This window comes from Neltuma alba, unplaced genomic scaffold (assembly GCF_004799145.2).
Source record: "Neltuma alba isolate B1F8T4 unplaced genomic scaffold, ASM479914v2 tig00000307_pilon, whole genome shotgun sequence".
Lineage (NCBI taxonomy): Eukaryota > Viridiplantae > Streptophyta > Magnoliopsida > Fabales > Fabaceae > Neltuma > Neltuma alba.
The window spans coordinates 21,393-41,696 of record NW_021632001.1 but is presented as its reverse complement, the minus strand read 5'-3'; the positions used below and the strand labels follow the sequence as shown (position 1 = coordinate 41,696).

The 20,304-nt window shown below is 31.1% G+C and overlaps 2 protein-coding genes across 2 annotated transcripts; both read right to left on the bottom strand.

The window, feature by feature from the left end:
• Window positions 1-145: 145 nt before the first annotated feature.
• LOC114719355 (probable glutathione S-transferase) lies at window positions 146-1,531 on the bottom strand. Its single transcript, XM_028904862.1, has 2 exons — window positions 1,125-1,531; window positions 146-700 (listed from the first exon to the last, which is right to left on the bottom strand). The coding sequence occupies exons 1-2, from the start codon at window positions 1,443-1,445 to the stop codon at window positions 356-358; spliced, it is 666 nt and encodes a 221-aa protein (XP_028760695.1). The 5' UTR covers window positions 1,446-1,531; the 3' UTR covers window positions 146-355.
• Window positions 1,532-6,358: 4,827 nt separating this feature from the next.
• Window positions 6,359-9,463, bottom strand: LOC114721251 (putative glycerol-3-phosphate transporter 1). The gene is made up of 3 exons (XM_028907111.1): window positions 9,416-9,463; window positions 7,566-8,642; window positions 6,359-7,477 (listed from the first exon to the last, which is right to left on the bottom strand). The coding sequence occupies exons 2-3, from the start codon at window positions 8,575-8,577 to the stop codon at window positions 6,921-6,923; spliced, it is 1,569 nt and encodes a 522-aa protein (XP_028762944.1). The 5' UTR covers window positions 8,578-8,642; window positions 9,416-9,463; the 3' UTR covers window positions 6,359-6,920.
• Window positions 9,464-20,304: the final 10,841 nt, after the last annotated feature.

Here is a 20,304-nt window from a genome sequence, read left to right as displayed (position 1 = left end):
TTGTCTGTAGTTAATAAAGTTGTGCTATTTAGTTGCATTAAACATGCATCATAGAAATTCATATCAGTCATTTAGAATTCCGCTAGTTTCAGGTCCATCCACTCTTTTTCTTAATGGTTAGAAATTATAAAAGCATAACCCCTTATATAACCTAGCGAAAGCATAGCCTGATAGATTCTCCATTAATTAGCAAGAGTGACACTAAATGACACACATACAAATGACAGTGAAAGATAGACAACGCTCTTCAAAGGCACACCAAAGTGTCCAATGTGCTGATACAGGACAACAACTGACCAACTCAAGGTCACTTATTCAAACCAAACATGCAAATCCTTTGACCTCTCTGTCTCATTTACTCCAAACCAAATCTCTTCCTCAACATCAAAACAAGTTCATACACTTCCTTGGGATCAGCAAGAGACTTGGCCACAGTCTCCCTTTGCATGCACCTTTTAGCCCATTCTATGAACTTAGGGCAGTGTTCCTCTGTTTTGAATTTGCCACATGTTTCATAGGCATGAAACCAGCTGTAGAAAGGGATGAGAGCAAGGTCCACGTATCCAAAGTTGTCCCCTCCAAAATAAGGCTTCTCTCCAAGTACTTCTTCTAGCTGCTTCAAGACAGCTATGAATTCCTTCTTTGCTGTCTCAAGCTCTTCCCCTTTCTTTGTCCATACCCCACTTGCCGCATCAGCCACCTAGACACAGAGAAATATAAAAAAAAAAAAAGGGTCATATTGTTTAGTTTGTGAATCTTGCAGCTGGGTCTGATCTAATATCAAGTTAAGAAATCCATTTAAAATTTTGAATAAAATGAAGAAATTGAACACCCTTGCATATAGCTGTTAAAGATCTTATATTTGATATGGGTATTGACGTTTTAACTAATACTGAATCAAGTTTGTGTCCTAGTTCAACATCTTGGAGAAAGCTTTCACTATCTCTTTTCATTGATGCTTGAGACCAATATAAAGTGGAAAAATACTATTTTAAAGCTTGGGTCAAATGAACTATGAATATATTCCAATAAGATTAAATAAAAATTTTCTGACCTAGGTTGAAACCATTTGCATATGAAAACAGAGAAAGTCGAAGTGTAATTTGAGGTTGCAAAGAACATACCTTCTTATCAACAAAATCAGCCCAGAATCTAGCTTGAGCTCTGTCATAAGGATCAGAGGGAAGCAAAGGACTGCCTTGGTCCTTCCAAACCTCATCAATATACTGAACAATGATCAGGGACTCGCAAATAGGCTTCCCGTTATGAACCAAAACTGGAACCTTTTTATGAATAGGGTTCATCTGCAGAAGCTCAGGACCTTTATCGGCCAAATTTTGTTCCTTTTTCTCATACGCAATCCCTTTCTCAGCCAAAGCTAACCTTGCCCTCATCGAAAACATGCTGCATGTCGCATCCAAAAGCACCACCTCTTGACTCGCCATTGTTTCAACCTCAAAGCTCAGAGACAAACTGTGTTGTTGCAGAGCAGAATGATGAAGAAGAAGAGGTCGTCCCCTCTGCTTTTAAGGGTCAATTGGAGAGGAGTACCGTGTTTGCCGAAAATATCGGTAAGTTTTATTTTAGGGTTAGGTACATTTTCTTGAGTATATCTAACGTGCTAAAATGTTTTTCTCAGGGTTAGTTATGAGATACTCTTCTTGATTCTAAATATAATACCTTTATATATGTCTCTTTATATATTAATATAAAAATATTACATTTAGAACTGAAAGGGTATATTTAATCTTCTCAAAACTTGCCTGAGCTTTATCTGAATCATATCAGGACTTACTCACACTTACATCAATCTTGCCTAAATCATACCAAGACTTGCCTACATTTGCTCCAATCTTGCCTAAACCATGTCAAGGCTCCAAGCAAAACTCTGTCAAGTCTTAAGAAGGTCTTCTAAGTTTATCTTGACCTTCGGGAGGTAAAATTTGAAAAAAGATAGATGAGATTAGTCGTGAAAAGAGTATATTGTTTGGTAAAAAAAATCTCCATTTATGAAACTTAAGATCTTTAAAATATTTTTTTATTTTAGTAAAAAATAATTTAGAATACTAAATACACAAAAAAACTATTTTAAAGCAGCAAACGCACTTAAAAAAAATTCAAAAGGCTAAATATATTACAAAATAATTTTAATATGCTGGATGAAAAAATAATCCCTGAATGCCCTTTATTTTATTCGTGTTTCGGTACCGCTACACCGAACGTGCAGACATGTGGAGGATTGAGATTCCGTATTTTATGTAATGTGCAAGCATTATTGGGGCTTTGTTGGGTTTTTTCTTTTTTTGGGGGGGGGGGGGAGGACCTTCAAGTGGGGTATATTATATAACAGGGTTAAAAATATTTTTTGTTTTAAAAGTATTCATGTAGGAGATATAAGTATTGCGAATTTTTTCCCCCTCAATATCACCCTAAAAGCATAAAAAAATAATGCTGTAAACGGATAAAATTTAACAATTAGGGTGACATAGTTTTTTTAATAATAATGAGAGGAAAAAATTTTTCAAATACTTACAATTTCTTTACAAATAATTATAGGGTAAAAATGATCCTTAATCCTATATAACAAGTTGCTTTGATAAAGACACGCGATGGATCAATTATATGTGTAATGGGACGTGATGTGAGGTGAGGTTTGATTTTTAAGTAAAACCAATGAGTGGTTCACATTATGGGAAGCACTAATTGCTTTCTGATAACATTTAATATGATTTTAGTGTTCATATGGCGACCATGTGTTCTTGTTTGATATGCTTTGAAAAAAATACTATAAAATGGGTCCGTTTGGTTTAAAAAAATATTATAAAATGCGTTGGTTTAATGATTAAGCTCATAGGGAGAGAAGTTCAACGTCTTTCTTTTCAAATTTTGAATTGTTAAGATTAGAATTAAAAACATTTCAGCATCTTACACTCATATTTGGTTTTATATTTTTTTAATATTTTTTTCAAAAAAATTATAAAAACACAAAATTTTATGGTTAAAAAAAACTACTAAAATTTTGTTGAATTTTTCCTTGAATTTTCTAAAGCATAATATTTTTAGTGGAGCTGAAAGGCCATCTATGCGTGGCTTTTACTTTATACGTCATAACAACCTATTTTGAAAAGTACTTGGAATGAACAAGTGGACATGTATGCTTTAATGGCGTGAAGCTGGCTTTGCTCTGCTGGTCTCTTTCTTTCTTTTTCTTCCTTTTTTTCCCTTTATTTGTAAATTATTAATGGAATAAAGTGCAACTCCAAATGAAGGCACTAAGAAATTCAAACAAAAAAAAAAACATTTAGAATATAATCTTTTAAAATCGATATATTGTTACTTTTCGAGTAGTTAATATGAAGGCAATTATAAGTATCAGTTGGGATTTTCTTTATTTATTGTTGGCTATGAAAATAGGACTAAAAGATACAAGTGGTTTAGAAAAATAGCGAATTGTATTACAATATGCGTGTTTCTTTTGGTAAAAAGATGTTCAAGTGAGTTACACATCAAAATTATGGTATGCCTATATACCAAAAGAACGCTTATAAAGTGTTACAAACCAATCATCAATAAGATCCTCATATTAATAATAGGATTTAAAGTTACAACTTTGTGAATTATGAATATATTTTTTACTAATTAAATTAATTTTTGTTGACTCTTGTGACGTACACTTAAAAATTACTCATCCGGTCCTTAATATAGAATCTAATTCTTGAGTTGGTTTTGATCCTACATATAAAACTTATTTCTCATATTTATCAATTTTCTCTAAATTACCTTTATAAATACTCCCTTAACCATAATCAAGTAGAAAAGAGAAATAGGTATTAAAAAATATTATTATGGTGTTTTAAGAAAAATGTGTCACTTTTTTTATAATTAACTAATTTACCTAACTTTCTTAATCTAATCAAATTAGTTAAATGGGTCTTATATTAATTATTATAAAATGAGTTTCGCTTCTTCTTTCTAAACATGTAAAGGGGGAAAGGGCCAAAGGCCCAAAGTGATATCAGTGGACAACTAAATAACAAGACCATTATAGACTGCTAAATGGCCTAACGAGCACAGAAGGGAAGATTGGACCAGAAATGGAGATCTCAAGACAAAGAGTCAAAGACAAACTATAGGAAGCCAAAATAACCAACAAACTATTGGTTTGGTTAAAATGGTAAGCAGTCCCATCTCTATAAAATAAATAAGGTTTTATAATTATGATTAGAGATAATAATTTCAAAAGATCAGAATTTCCTAATTGATGTTTTTTAGGTGAGGATATTCTATCCAATTCCTCTCTGTTTTTTTTTTTGGGCCAAAGTATAGGATCCTTTTATTGAAAGCAATCCTGTTCGAAATACTTTCGGGCACTAAATGTAAGCACATCTCCCAGCAGAGATTCAAACTTTGGTTCATCACGTTGTGAAGAACTAACCTCTTCCACTAAACCCAACTCCTGTTGGTGATTCCTCTCTGTTAGATGCATGTCTATCTCTTGTTTAAGGCTCTGTTTGGATAGCACCCCAAACCATGGTTTGGGGAAAATACTACCCAAACAGCCTCTCCAAAAACCAAAACCATGGTTTTGGATCAAAACCATGGTTTTGACTCCAAAACCATGGTTTTGGAAAAAGCAAAATTTTTTTGCTTTTGGAGAAAAAAGGGAGAGTGTGAGGGCCTATATGATATGTATCTTGTTATTTTTTTTATAAACATATTTTTTTATAAATATATTTAATCTTATATTTTATAAATATATATAGACATTAATTATTTATTAATTATATTATCTTATGTATTATTAATTATGTTGGTAAAAAACATATTATTAACAATTTTATTTCTTCAAATTAAAATATATCATAAAATCTATTTTTTCTGTAATTATCATATTAACTTATGTCTTTTTTTTAGTAATTTGTATATATAAAAAGTGCTTCTGATAACAACTATCCAAACACTCTCACTTCTCAGAATCACTTTTTTACAAAATCTATTCTTCACAGAATCTATTTTTTCCAGAATCTATTCTCTAGAATCACTTTTCCAAACCACGGTTTGGTTTCATCCAAACACACCCTAAATCTTGGTTACTAATTTCTTGCTTTTAGGCTGTGGCCTTGTTTTGTTAAAAACCAAAAAAAAAAAAACCAAAAGGCATCAACACAGGGAATGCTATGTTGAACAATTTTTTTTTTCAAAAAGGAAAAATCCAAACAAATCCAACTATTGTTATTATTTATAGTGAAGTACTCATTGGTCTTCATGTCACCGTGAACACCTAAATTTTCAAAATAATAGTTGTCACTACTTAAAGTCTTGTCATTATCTTTTATAACTGAAGTTGTTATTTTTAAAGTGAAATGGCCATGGATTTCTACTTCAGATCACTCCCTTCACAATAATTCCATGGCCGCCAAAGCGCCTGGCGACTAGAACTCCGGACAACGGAGACAGTTTTCACATGAGAGTAATTACGTTATTTCACAAAAACAAAGTTAATTTAAAAAAAATACAAATCTAAGAATTCATAGGGATTAAAAAAACTGTTTTGTGAGACCATTTTATCATTTGTATATTTCCATGGTCTTGAAAAAGGCCAATTCAATAATAAATTTATCAACTTTTAAATTGTTTGACCTGATTGATTAAAACATAATCAATTATTATCCGAATATAAGCCTTTAAATTTAGAAAAATATGATGGATTAATTAGTAATTTACTTATCCTTTTGATACGCACACATCCTCCCTCTTCAGTTTATCCCTTTTTACATTCAAATTAATTTTATTGAAGAGACTATAGATAACCTAACACTCTTGGATTATTCAATTATTACCCATCACCAACGTCATAGTTTGCTGATGTTTCTTACCAAACTTTCTTTGACATGTAGCTACCTTCCATTCAAAAACATGTGTTAACCGCAAGCTTGACCTGCAGATTGAGAGGAAACATTCTATAAATGCTAATAGCGTAAAGAGAAAACAATAATTCCATAAAGAATCAAAGTTCTTGAGAGATCAGAATTGACTTGTTCATTTCTTGAGCCATGCTCGTTTGAAGTTTGACAGATTTTTCACAAGAAATAAATCTCTTCATATTCAACCAGAACCTCAGATCAATCATAACACAATCTCTTGAACTCATCTGTGTAAGAGCTTTCAAACAAGCAATATGCTGGTGCTTTACATTGTTGCTCGCTTGAGTCACTTGAACCAAAAATGAGGGCCCTCCTACCCTAAATATTCATCAATATGATACTTTATTGCATCACACACACACACACACACACAGCTCTTACATAAATATCATCAGCTTCATCCAAAACATGTGCTTTCAAGGAAACTTGTATAGTTTTGTCAGGATTTGCAGTTGATAAAAAAGAATCTATCTCTGGGCCGGCTTCAGGTTAGTAGTTAACCTGGTCCAACCCAACTCTTGTACAACATTAACAAAAGTCAGAGTCAAAATATGGACAATTACTAGAACTACTGGTGTTATTGGGAACTAATTGCAATAAATTCTTCTAACAAAATCACAAAAATTACAGAGTAACATTGAGGCATTTGTTGTATGCTCACCAAACCCCATATTTAAACTCACCGGGAAATCTCAATCCTGAGCTCCAAGTGAACTTACAATGTAGAAAAATTATATCCATTTCTTGTAAAGGTCATCATTTTGTGATGACACTATGCCAAACTGGGTACATCACACATTTATGTACAAAAAAATAAGCCAAACTGCTCTATAAAATCATGGAGGGGGATAAAATTAAACGCCCTCTCCATTTCAGCCATTACCGGGCATGTCCTTTGATTTAATGACCTGAAGCAGTAAATGAGAGCTGATGGGCACTCTTGGTGTAAGCACACAACATAGCCAGATAAATGTACTGCCATCCATTTTAAAGTTTTCATACGTCTGCTGCAGACTCTTGTGCTGCATGACCACGAGAGCTGGACTCAGCAATCTTTGTAGCCACCTCTGTTATTACAAGCCTGGTTAAAAGCAGCCCTGCAATAAGAGCTGCTGCCATTAACATCGTGAAAACGGCATTCCAGCTGTCTTTAGAGATGTAGCCAGTTATTAAAGGGCCAATTGCCGCCCCTACAGAACCAGTTCCATCAATTATCGCTGTCACAGTTGCCAAAGCCCGTGAATTTCCATTCAGAGAACTGTGTGTTCCCAGGTCAGCCGAAACAGCTGTTGTTATGAGAGCATAGGGCCCGTTCACAAACATGCCAGTGATGAACATCAATGCTATGTTTAGAACCAAAGACACATGCCCATAAAACCGATAGAAGAAGAGAGCAGGGATTGCAAGGTACATGAAACTTGCTGCTGTTATCGCCCTGGCATCTAATCTATCTGAAATGTGGCCAGCCAGGATTCCTCCAAGCACTCCTCCAACATCAAATAAAGTGGACAGTGTTCCCGCTGTCTCACTAGATAGATATTTGCCATCAATTGCTGCATGATCACGAGAACAATTAAGTAAGGTTATGAAGATTAATTCATAAAGACAGCATCTAAAACATCAAGAAGAAAGTTGATGTACCTGTGTGGCTTATGTAGAATGGAAGCCAGTAGAGAAACGTATATGCAACCAACTTAGCAAAGAAAAGACAAAGAGCAAAAGGAGCAACTCCTGGAATTTTCCATGCCTCTATGAACCCTATAGCTTTCTCCTCCTCAAAAATGATCTCGGGCCTCAACAGTGGCTCTGCAATTTCTTCATCTCCATTTTTCTTTGGCGAGCTGCATTCATCTTCCTCTCCTCCAGCTCCAACAGACTCAGGTGATACAGGCAACAAAAGGAAAACCACCAAACCAAGGAAACCAATGATAATTCCTGGCACAACGAAGGACCATCCCCATCCATAGTTTAGCATAGCAGAAGCAATCAACGAACCAGAAATGTTGCCAACAGAAGTGTGGGCATTCCATATACCCATAATCAACCCTCTCTTCTTCTTTCCAAACCAGTTACCAACAACAGCAACTACTGACGGCCATCCAGTGGATTGAAACAATCCAGCAATCATTTGCATCACTAAGTAATAATAGAAGCTGTGGATGTTTCCCCAGTACCCTACGCCAAAAAGGGAAGTAAACAAACCAGTCCCCAACATTCCCACGGTCAGAAAAATCCTCAGATTTAACCTATCTCCTAAATGGCCAGAAAAATACATCCCAAAAGCATATACTGCAAGAAAAGCAACATCCAATTCACCAAGCAGGGCTGTTCCATCTGATCCATTAAATGGAGCCCAACCACTACCAAGAACCCAGGAAAATTTTCTGTTTCCAGTTGACTCATTGGTATTATTTGATCTCAACAGAGAGAACTTCAAACCAAAATCTGTTGACTGGGGATCAAGGACACTCTTTACAATGCTTGTTGTTTTTCGGGTAGCATGATAACTAGCATATGCCAAAAATGTTACAACTAGCACGATGGCTTGGTAAGTCTTGAAGGAAACAGGGCTTCTCTTATTGGACTCAAGGATCCTAATACCAGGAGGCCTACTGCAACATCTCTCGGACATCAATTCTGATGCTGGACCCATGTATTAGTTCTTAATTCAGAGGCCAGAGAAGGGAAGAAGTTAACACGTCCCCTTAAAGAAAATTTCTGCAAAGATGAGGAGACCAAAAAGAACCATTGTCAAGGAATGTATCACTGAAGAAAGAATAGACATGCACGAGTAACCAGTGTTAGTTGTGTATGTCAAACCAACAAAAAATTATTAGTTACCTCGTATTACACGGTAAACATCAATTTCAACAGTATCTTAAATGCTCAGAGCAGACACAGCCATTATCGTAACCGTGACTTTTCTTTTCCTTTCTTCTCTTTTTTCTTTTTATTTTTTTGGTTTCTGGGGGGTTGGGAAGAGGAGGGAGTGGGGCGAGAGACTGATATAAAATTCAAAGTTCCAGAAATCTAACAGTATGAATACAGAACAGCATAATCGGCAGAAACTGAAAGCTGAAAGCTTTTTAAACGAGCAAAATCATAATTGTCAAAAATTAATGATCAGAAAATTAGTGCGTTTCACTAAAAAGAAGAAACGGAATTCAACTCCAGAAGGAAACCAAATTTGGAGAAACAGCACGAAAAAAAAAAAAGAAAGTCGGACAATAAACCTCGGAAGGTAATTCCAAAAACAAAAACTCCTCCAAGGATCGAAACAGTAATCGCCGATATCAGGATCACAAAAAAAGGCTACCAAGAAAAAAGAAACAATCGGAAACCAATTTTCCACGATCAAACAGCAATGGAATCCATTTCTGAGTTGTAAAAACAGACCAAAGTCAAAATTAACAGAGCCGAGAAGCAAACTCTTACCAGAAGAAGAATCTCTAAATGCAATGAGAAAAGAAAAATCAGTAAAGGAATCATACCTCAAGCTATTAGAAGCTTTTCACTGTGTCCTTTCGCTTGCTTGCTTCGCAAAATTCTGCGCCTTCTGTTTTCTGCTACTTGCTTCTCTTTTCAATTTCCAGTCATTACACACGCAGAGCAGCGACGTGCAACGAAAGTACTTAAAATAAACGATATTATTATTTTATTTAAGTCAAATGTCAATTATACCCCTGAGTCCTAAGGAGCTTTCTTCTTTGAATGCACGCTTCCTCTTATTTACAATAACGCCATTGGTTCACGTGAATTGACGAAAATGTGCTCATTGGTTCTCCGCTGGCGTGTGATCATGACTGCTTGGGTGAAAATACGCACAAATTATTAAGAAGATTACATTGAATTTTTTTATATCATTGGATTGGATACCAGCTAATTAAAACAAAAATATGTCAATATTACTAATAAAATATAATGATAACTGTTTCTCATATATATACTCATTACAAATGCTTCTTTTTTCTTTTAATAAAACCGTATATTCATCTCAGCATTCTCATATTTTTACTCAATTTTATACCATTATTGTACTTCTAAAATACTGCTCCTAGTGTATAATATAAGACGTTGGTTAGGAAAAAAAATTGTGACTCAAAATATGAGATGTTGTTAGAATAATTAATGTAATTTTTTTCACTTTCACCTTATTAAATATAGGAAAGAGAAGAGAGATAATAAAAAGTGTAATATTAAATGCAACTTTATTACTCTTAAGGGTAAAATAAGAAAATTTTATTATTTTAAGAGAAATTTAATACTAAACTTTCACTTCTTTGTATGTGAAAAAATTTAACCAACGAGTAGCATTTTCTTTTAAGTCTAAGTAATAACATTCTCTGCCATATACTCATCTAATCTTATTTATAAGTTATTTTTAATATATTTCTTAAAGATCAAGAAAAATATTAAAATTCATTAATTTTTATTTAAAATGTAATAAATTTTTAATTTTATTTTTATTTAATATATATTATACCTATGAGAATAAAATCAGCATCATAATAAACAAAAGATTTTATTATATAAATAGGATTAAAAAACGGTGTGCTATATTTGTGGTTTTATAGAATTTTGACGAAACCTCCTTTAAAAATCAGGTACGATGAAAGTTACATTAATAGAACTAGTGGTGGAAAGTGGAAACGTAAGAATAATTCAATTAGCATTCATGGCTGACATCTTTTTGTTTGTTTTATGCTCCATCGGTGCCTTCCGCTCCATTTGTTTGTTTCCCCTTTATTACTATTTCAGTAGTTTGTCCCTTCTTGGAAACTCACTCTTCATTTTCGCTGTCCATGAAATTTGATGTTTCTGTTTTTAATTTCTGTTAAATACCTACCTGGCTTCTCCATGCACCTCTTGTTGATTGATTAGCCCTTCTAGCCATGAGGCTAAGATGCATGGGGATGCGAGCTTTAATACTCCTTCCGTTCTTTATTATAAGAGACAAATAACCGAAGTACGTTGATAAAAAAAACAGTTAAAATTAGTTGAGAACAATTAATGTGTAAAAAATTTAATTTTTTTCCAAAAATACCCTCATTAATAAGGAAAGAGAGCATGAGAGATAACAATTAATTTATTAAAAGAAAGAGAAGTGAGAGGGAAAGAGAGTGTGAGTTGGAGATAATAAATATGGATAAAATAGTAAATCAACACAAAAAAGTAGAGACAACTTGTAAGTGTCTCTTATATATAGGAACATGCCATAAGCATCAAATGTCTCTTATAATAAGGAACGGAGGGAGTAATATTCTTCTCGTTCTACTTATAAGACACTTCTAACATGTTTTATATAAATATTGAAAAAAAAATAAAAAATTTTAAACTGTATTAACTCTCTATTAAAATATAATAACTTTTCAAATTTATTCTTATTTAATAAATTACACCTTTAAAAAAATAATTATTTACATTATATAATTAAAGGACAAAATAGTACATTTAAATTAAAATTTTAATGAGTTGACTTATATATAGGACCCAAAAAATTATCTTTGTCTTATAAATAAGATTATATGAGTATTTCTTCTGATTTTTATTATAAACTTCAAATAATCAATCTGTGTGTAATAAAAAATTAATTAAAATCAGTTAAAGTTAGTGAAAAGTAATATATTTTTTTTTGTGAAATATGCTGAATTAAAAAAAATATTAAAGATAATATATATGGGAAAATGTAATGAAAGAGAGTATAGCAAAGGAAATAGAACAGAAAATTAAGAAAAATTAGGAAAAAACACATTAAATGCTGAGACAAACGCAATCAGAACTTATAATATAAATTACATCCCTTTTCAAATTTAAAGCTTATAAATAGAATAGGATATAGTCTAAATATTTAAATATAAAATTTTAATTTGCTTTATCTTTCAAATTTATAAATTTTTTTAAAACTCTCCATATACTGTATGTAGATAAGGTGGTCTTTTATTATCATAAAGAGAGTGATCTCCAATGCAAAACATTAAAAGTGATACTTTAAAAAAATCAATATAAATTTTATATAAATAATTTATGTAACTAATTTTTTTAATTTTTGTAAATTAATTGCTTAACTTTTGTATTTGAGACTTTACATAAGTGAAGCTCACTTTAAATTGTCTGTAAAAAACATGAAACTATTTTTTCGCTAATTACCAATAATAATTGTGATTGTGGGACAGTGATGTTGGACATAATTGTGTGTGTTTTTTTGTTTTTTTGCTTTTTTGGGATTGGGATAAGAAAGGAAGACAGAAGAAAGGAACAGAACGCGAAGGAAGTTTCCCGCGAAGATGCAGACCATCAGCTTTTGGATGTTCCTTGATTTTTCTTTTCTTTTCTTTTTAGATGTATTTATTTCCATTTAATAATACCCATCATGCCTCCCTCGCACCACTCCCCAAAGTTTATCCATTTTTTTAAAATAAAAGAAAAAGACATAAAGTGATCAACTTGTGTAAGTTGTGTGTTAATTAAACATTAAGTTAATTTTTTTATTTTGTAAAAAAATTTATGGATTTTTTATTAATTTTCAAAGCCAAGAAAAAACTTTTTTGTTGAATTTTACTGAAAATTAATGCACATGCTTCTCTCCCTTTTTAAAATTTTTAGAGAACCATCTTTTTTGGGTAAATTAAAAGTTTACGCTGAAGAGTCTTACATAGTGTGTGTGTGTGTGTGTGTGTAAATTTTCAAAAGAAGTGGGCATAAATTTCAAAAGGAAGATAAGGAAAAAAATCAGTTCAGAATTGTATACTTTATTTTATATCTGACTCATACAGCTCGGGCGCAAGCGAATTCCACGTATTTTTTGTTAATAAAAAATTAACTGGGGAAAAACACAAAAGCAGGGATATATCCAAACGTATTGAAGCACGGTGCATGTTTAGGTAGGATAATGTTCTTGACCTTCGGATACAAAGATACCTACCCTTCAACTACATGACACGAATAATTATTGTGACATGCGGTTCATAATTTATATATTCCTCCATCATCAATTGATTTTTTGCATTAAAACGACAGCTACTAACGGATTAGAGGGACAACTATGACCGGGACTTAAGGTTGCAACTTGCAAACGAGATTGAATCGATACTGACCCTGTTTGCCATCATGATTGAAATCACTTATAAACACGTTTTATGTAACTCGAGACAAAACTCATCTTATATATTTACCTTGTATTTCATAAATCACAATTGAAAAGATACTTATAAATTATTCCAAACAGATCTATTAATCTTTGCATAAAATCCAAGATGAATAATATGAGTATATGACCTATTGCTGGCCTTACCCAACGTTAAGTTAGCTTTCATGGATGGACCCTGCTTAGATTGGACACTTGTGGAGAGCCTTCATTGCAGCATGAGATAAGTACGACAAATAAGGAGAGAGACAAATGCAAATAGAAATGCACAGCCATCCGTCATGGCCGGCCCGTTCTTGCTCAAGCTATTTGGGAACGGGGCAGACTTGTCCCAAGCACAATTGGGACGAGACTCGTAATCACCCTCAGGGCATTTTGTCCTAGTCCTATAACTTTCTCCTCTTTTTTTTTTTTTTTATAATCTTTTTCACTTCCTGGTGGATGTTTCGGTTTTGTTCCATCCGTGCACATCTCTAGATGCAAAATAATATTCATTTCATATTACAAAGTAAAATTAAATACATATACGTGCCACGAAGTTACAAGGCTATTGACTTCTATTCCTACATGCAAATTACAAATAATTGAATTACCTACATTAAAAAATTAATTAAAATTAATAAATACATAAAAAATACATGTTTTTGAAATATATTACTCCTCCGATCCTTAATATAAGACCCATTTAACTAATTTGATTAAATTAAAAAAGTTATATAAGTTAGTTAATTATAAGAAAAGTGACATATTTTTCCTAAAACACCATAATTATCTTTCTTAATACCCTCTCTCCTTCTTCTACTTGATTATGGTTGAGGGAGTATCCATAGGGATAATTTGAAAAAAATTGATAAATATGATAAATGGGTCTTATATTTAGGACAAAAACCAACTCAATAATTAGGTCCTATATTAAGGACCAGAAGAGTATATCTTATATTTAGAATGGGAGATATTAAGAGACTTGTAATTAACTGAGGGTAAAAATTAAACAAATGAATTAAATTTTCAGAGCAGGCGCAGAGTAAATGTACTACTGTAACTTATAAAAATGATCAATCCTACCCTAAAAATTGTAACTTACATATATGACCAGAGATAGCAAGTCCCGTTGATATTTCCATTAGTTTTAAATATATAAAATCTAATTTATAGTGTAATTTTATACTAAGTTCTTATATTTTAGTACGGTGTAGTTTATTGATTTGCATCTTCTTGTTGCATTTTACGATCTAAGCATGTGTTATAGCGTGTGCCCCTATATGCTTATTCGTTCGACATAAAGGTTTCAAAAGATCGATGCCGTGCTGATGAGGTTTCCAGTATTATTAAGTGGCTGATCTGTCCTCACACGAAGCTTCGCGCACACATATATATGGGGCCTTCAACCTATGTCGCGACTTTATAGTTTTCTCTTGGATTTTTGTTGTTTTTTTCATTGTTGTCCCCTCATATATATATATATATATATATTAATCTCTAGAATTGTCCTTAATAATTAAAGTTTATAAGATATAATTTTTTTGTACAAAATTATTTTCTGCTGCGTTTCACGTTTTTTTGGTTCTAGCTTTGATTGATATTCATGTTTGCTTGTGGGCTGCTTCCAATAATTAGTCAATTATCTAATAATGCTTTCTAATATTATTTTGTTTTATTAAGTATATCAGACAAGCTCAAACCAGATTCAAAGCTAGCATAATCCAAACCCACGATCTCTTAAATGCAGATTAATAAATTTAAACATGCAAATACAATTACAATAAACATTTTTTTTTAAAAATGCAAACCATGTTTTCATTCAAAAAAGCACGGCAATTATTAGGATTTAGAATTAGAAATTGTTTAATATTCTGAAAGATCCCATGCCACCGTCAGCATAATCCACAAAGTCAAAACTTACCCGCGGGAGTATTGACCTCATTGCAAAATTTATTACCAAAGATAAATATCATCCATTTTGTACATAGTAAAATATTAAGACTTATTTTATAATATAAATTACATTATAAAATGAATATTATATTTAGAGGTGAAAGAATACATCATAACTAATAAGTTGTTAGTTGAGATGGTAAGCAGTCTTATTTCTTTAAAAAAAAGAGAATATAAATTTGAATCCTAAAAATATATTTATTGAGAGGACTTTAATCCCAATCCTCCCAATCCAACATAGATTGATCTCAAATCCAAATGACTTGAGACTCTGGATTTCCGAACAAGAAAAAGTTACATGTCAAAGAATTAGGTAGCTCTGAGTAATAAATTTTATAATTATAAATTTATTTGCAATTTTTCTATTTTTTAACATTGTTCAGAAAAAAAATGTTTTATAAATTTTAGGATAAAATAAACATTAATTTTTTAAAGCCATGAATTTTTAAACTACTTGTAATGTCAACCGCGCAAAGATTGAAAAAGCGTGGTCCACAAGCTCCAGCTTGCTGTCCGAGGAGGGCCTTTTGGCCATTCTACGCAGAAATCAAACAAGGTTCCAGGGGCGGGCTTGGTGTAATTTCTGTAGAGACAAAGGGGCATAATTGTCATTGTGTCAGCAGCCTCAATCAAATTGTTCGGATGCCGCGGGCAGAACCAGCGGAAAAGAATATTCGAATATCCGAAAGGAATTATGCCCTGGGTTATGCGGATATCCGCCCAACGAAGTGGGGCCCGCGCCTTCCGGATCTTGAGAGCCTGCTGATTGTGACGTGGCAGAACTAGTGGATCGTGTTTTCTGGGTCGCACGCACTGAAACTATAGCTGGGCGCCACGCGGATTCGTTATTCCTCAACGGAATTTACTTCCTTAAGTTAGATTTGTTTCTTTTAATTATTCAGACGTGGGTCCCACAAGGCAAAGAGCATAAAATGTAACTTTTACTATTTATAAATAGTTAGTTCAGAGTCTTTTTAGTTTATATTTCACTAATTACGTGCATAAATTTTGACGCGTTAATTTGATTTAGATGTGGGTCCCATAGAGCATGGAGTATAAAATGTAGATTTAACTATTTAAAAACGGTTGGGTTAGAGTCCTTTTAGTTTATATTAATTAATGTTGATACATTATTTTTGAAAATTAATTTGATATAAAATTTATATTTTGTTAATTAGGTATTTACTTGAATTATATGATATATAAGGTTTACTTCAACATCAAATATAAACTTATACTAAGGGATACTGTTTATAAATTATCAAGAGATATAAAAGACCAAAACCAAAATCAGAATAAATTTTATTTATATAAAAATCACTGCTACTAATAAAGTAAAATTTTGAATCATCAAAAAGGATGGGAAAAAATTTTCCTTAAAATAGTTTCATATACCATGTCTCCGGAAAAAAATTAACAAAATTCATATATAAAATATACGTAATAAGACTTTGTACTTGGGTGATTTCTCTTGAACCCTATAACATAAATTTGTGCTCATAATAAATAATATGGTTTATTTGTTAAAAACTTTTGTAGTAGATAAGGAAAAATATATTCGTTTTTTATGTAACAAGTGCCGTAAAAACAATTGTAACAGCTCACAACAAATGTGAAAATATATGTGCTCAATCTGGTCTCTTCGACTCAAGGCAAAATATTTTATTTTGTCCTCATATATTAGAGAATTTATAAATATTTTTTTGCCATTACTTTATATACTACCTCTGATCATAATTATAAGACCTCATTTATAGTCTACAGATAAAATTTTATAATTAAAACTAGAGGTACCATATTTTTATATTCTTAACTCCACGTACGGAGATAAAAAAATGTATTATTTTATAAAAGATAAGATGGTGCACATACCAACCGCTAGTCTAGTGGACATTAACCAATAACCAAGATTAAATAATAAAAGAGAAATCAAAGATTTGCCTCAAGGTGACCGCAGAGCCACACAATACCATTAGCAGTCATAATACTATCTATAAACAAATCAGTAAAGACAGCAAGAAGAAACCATGCGGGAGAAGTAATTGAGTGTTACTTTTATTAGTTTAACTGTTAATGCAAATTATAATTTATGTTAAGCCACCGACTAAGATTAATATAACTCAGGATAATATGAATAGTAAAGTTATTATATTTTAAGATGCTTGATGTTCGATCATCGTGTTTGAAGAAAACATGATTAGAAAAAATATAAGAAAAATTGGTAAAAGATCTCTTGTTTAAAAATTTTATAATCATCTGCTTCCTAAAAAAAATTGAAGAATTTCTTGAGAATCTCACAAGATCTGTTTGTTCTTTTTTCTCTCTAATATGGTTAGAAAGGTGTGAATTTGAGCACTTGTATTTCTTTTATATAATATTTTATAGAGTACTAATATTTTCTGTGTATTAAAAAAAAATCAAGACCTTTAACCTAGTCAATAAAATTTCTAAATAGAAAATTTTCACTATTTTTACAAAAGTATTATTTCTATTTTGAATTGAAAAAAATATTATTCATTATTGATTGCTGACAACAGCACCATGAATTGTGATAATGATATGAAAACCTTGAAAAGCTAGTTAGATGAGGTGACGAAGAAATTAAACTAAAATATAAAGTACTCTTCCGATCTTTAATATAGGACTAAATTGTTGAGTTGGTTTTGGTCTTAAATATAAGATCCATTTTTCATATTTATCAATTTTCTCTAAATTACTTATATGGATACTCTCTCAACCATAATCAAGTAGAAGAGGGAGAAAGGGTATTAAGAAAGATGATTATGGTGTTTTAGGAAAAACATGTCACATTTCTTATAATTACTTAACTTATCTAACTTTCTTAATTTAATTAAATTAGTTAAATTGATCTTATATTAAGGACCAGAGGAGTCTTTCATTTTATTTTTATAATAAGTATCTAATAAGAACTTTCCCCAAATTAATGAAGTTGGTTAAAATCAGTTTTTTTTTTAAATGTTAAAATTACACTTAACAAGTCATTGGTTAAAAAAGTTTAATTAATTAGTTAGGGATAGTGGTGGGAAAAATTTAATTTATACAAAATATGTTACTACATCATGTCCATAATATAAGAGTTATATAACTAATTTGGAAACACTAAAAAAATTAGTTAAATTAGTTATTTATCACGAATGTATGTTGGTCCCCTTAAATTATGATGTCTAATCATGTGCATCAAATGATTGGAATTATTCCTTAATAAAAACCCTTACAATCAATAGGAATTTTTTTTTTAAAAAAAGAGAGATAGAGTATATTAATATCTTATATTTAGAACTGGATCTAATACTTCAACTTGTTCTTATATTAAGAACTAGATGTAGTGTATTATGAAATATCTCATAAATTCTTATAACAAGAATAGAAGGCCCAGGCTTACTTGTTAAAATTTGTTATGAAATATCTCGTAAATTCTTACAATAATAACTTTACACAAATTAAAGAAATTAGTTGAAATTTGTCATTGATTGGTATTAGATATTAAAACTATCCTTAATAAAAGCCATTAGTTAAAGAAATTTGATTAATTAGCTAGAGATATTAAATGGAAAAAATAAATACTTTAAACAAAACATAATATATTGCCGGCGAAGTAATATGAAAATTGGAATATCAAGTGTGTTAAGGAATGGTAAAAGACCAATAAACTACTTTTATTAGTTTAATACTTTAATGTGAGACTGTGAGTGCAAATTCACGAAGACTCCTTTCTTTGCCAAAAAGCTTTACTTAGCTTTATTATTCAAAATTAATAATGTTACTTGGCGTGTCCGCCATCTTGATTCTTTAGAAAAGAATCAAGGAACGAATGTTAATGTTAATGTCATACTACTACTTGGTATTCCTATTCATACGGACGCATGTTATTGTTAATGTGGGTGTATGAACATGAGCTTGACCAGTCCTTAATATAAGAATTATTTAATTAATTTGATTAAATTAAGAAAGTTAGGTAAGTTAGTTAATTATAAGAAATGTGACATATTTTTCCTAAAATACCATAATCATCTTTCTTAATACCCCTTCTTCTTCTTCTATTTAATTATGGCTGAGGGAGTATTTATAGGGGTAATTTAGAAAAAATTGATAAATATGAAAAATAAATCTCATATTTAGAATCAAAACTAATTTAATAATTAGCTTTTATATTAAGACCCAGAGGACTGGAAAAGAAAAAGAAGGAATGGGGGATGATGATCATGTGCACCTTTTTAAGAATATGGGTGGATGATGAAGTGTGCCACAACTCGGCAATACGGGACTTCAATTTCGTACCATCCATCATCGTCGTCATCATCAACTAGGCCGACCATTGCGCCGCCCGTTTTCCATGTGATACTAAATCAATGCTATGATAATTAATATAAAAACTTATTTAATATTTAATTTAATTTTAAATGTAAAATCTTCAATATATTTTGTCTTTTATAATTATTTTTTTAAAAAAATAGTTCTTATAGTAGTTATACATGTTAAAAATTTCATTAAATGGTAGTTCTAGTTAATATATATTTAAGAATTGTTAAGAAGAAATAAAACCTAATTAGTAAAGATATTTAAGAAGAAATAAAACCTAATTGTCACAAATAACTAATTTAACTAACTTTTTAATCTATTTAAATTTATAAACTAGCTCTTATATTAAGAATAAGAGGTAGTGCATGATACTCTTCCTGAATTGTTAATATAAAAGGTAAATAACTAATTTAGATTTTAAAGAAATGAAAAAAAACTAGTTAAATTATTTATTTGTTAAAAAAACGTGTTGGTTGCTTTGATATGAATTATAAATTTATGATTTAAAAATAAATTGAATTGATATCGTATATTTATAATTAAAATAAGCTCTTTAGCTAGTTTCTATATTTAGGGGGTGAGGGAGTATAAAACTATACATGTCAACGGTAGCAAAGTTTCAAAGATTAAATTAATAACAATTAAAAAAAATTAGTACATAATACATAATATAAAACTATTTAAATTATATTTGGAACTATTTTTTCAAAAAAAAAAAACCTAACATTTATAAATTCAATTTTTCGGGGATTTGACTATCATTTTTATCAATTTAAATACGATTTTTAAACTAAAAAAATTTAAACGAGCATATTTTCATAAGAGTATTTGATATCAAAGAAAAAAAAATATACAGAAGATATCTGGTAGCAAAAACAAATTTGGTGGGAAGTTACATAAAAATAAAAATGTAGAATTTAATAATATTTAAAAGATCCATATGGCTCGCACAATATTTTTTAAAAAAGAAAAAGGAAAAAA

Coding starts and splice junctions, on each gene's coding strand:
- LOC114721251 (XM_028907111.1), bottom strand. CDS start 8,577: ATGGGTCCAGCATCAGAATTGATGTCCGAGAGATGTTGCAGTAGGCCT. Junction 7,478..7,565: donor ATTCTACATAAGCCACACAG/GTACATCAACTT, acceptor GTGATCATGCAG/CAATTGATGGCAAATATCTA.
- LOC114719355 (XM_028904862.1), bottom strand. CDS start 1,445: ATGGCGAGTCAAGAGGTGGTGCTTTTGGATGCGACATGCAGCATGTTT. Junction 701..1,124: donor CTGATTTTGTTGATAAGAAG/GTATGTTCTTTG, acceptor CTCTGTGTCTAG/GTGGCTGATGCGGCAAGTGG.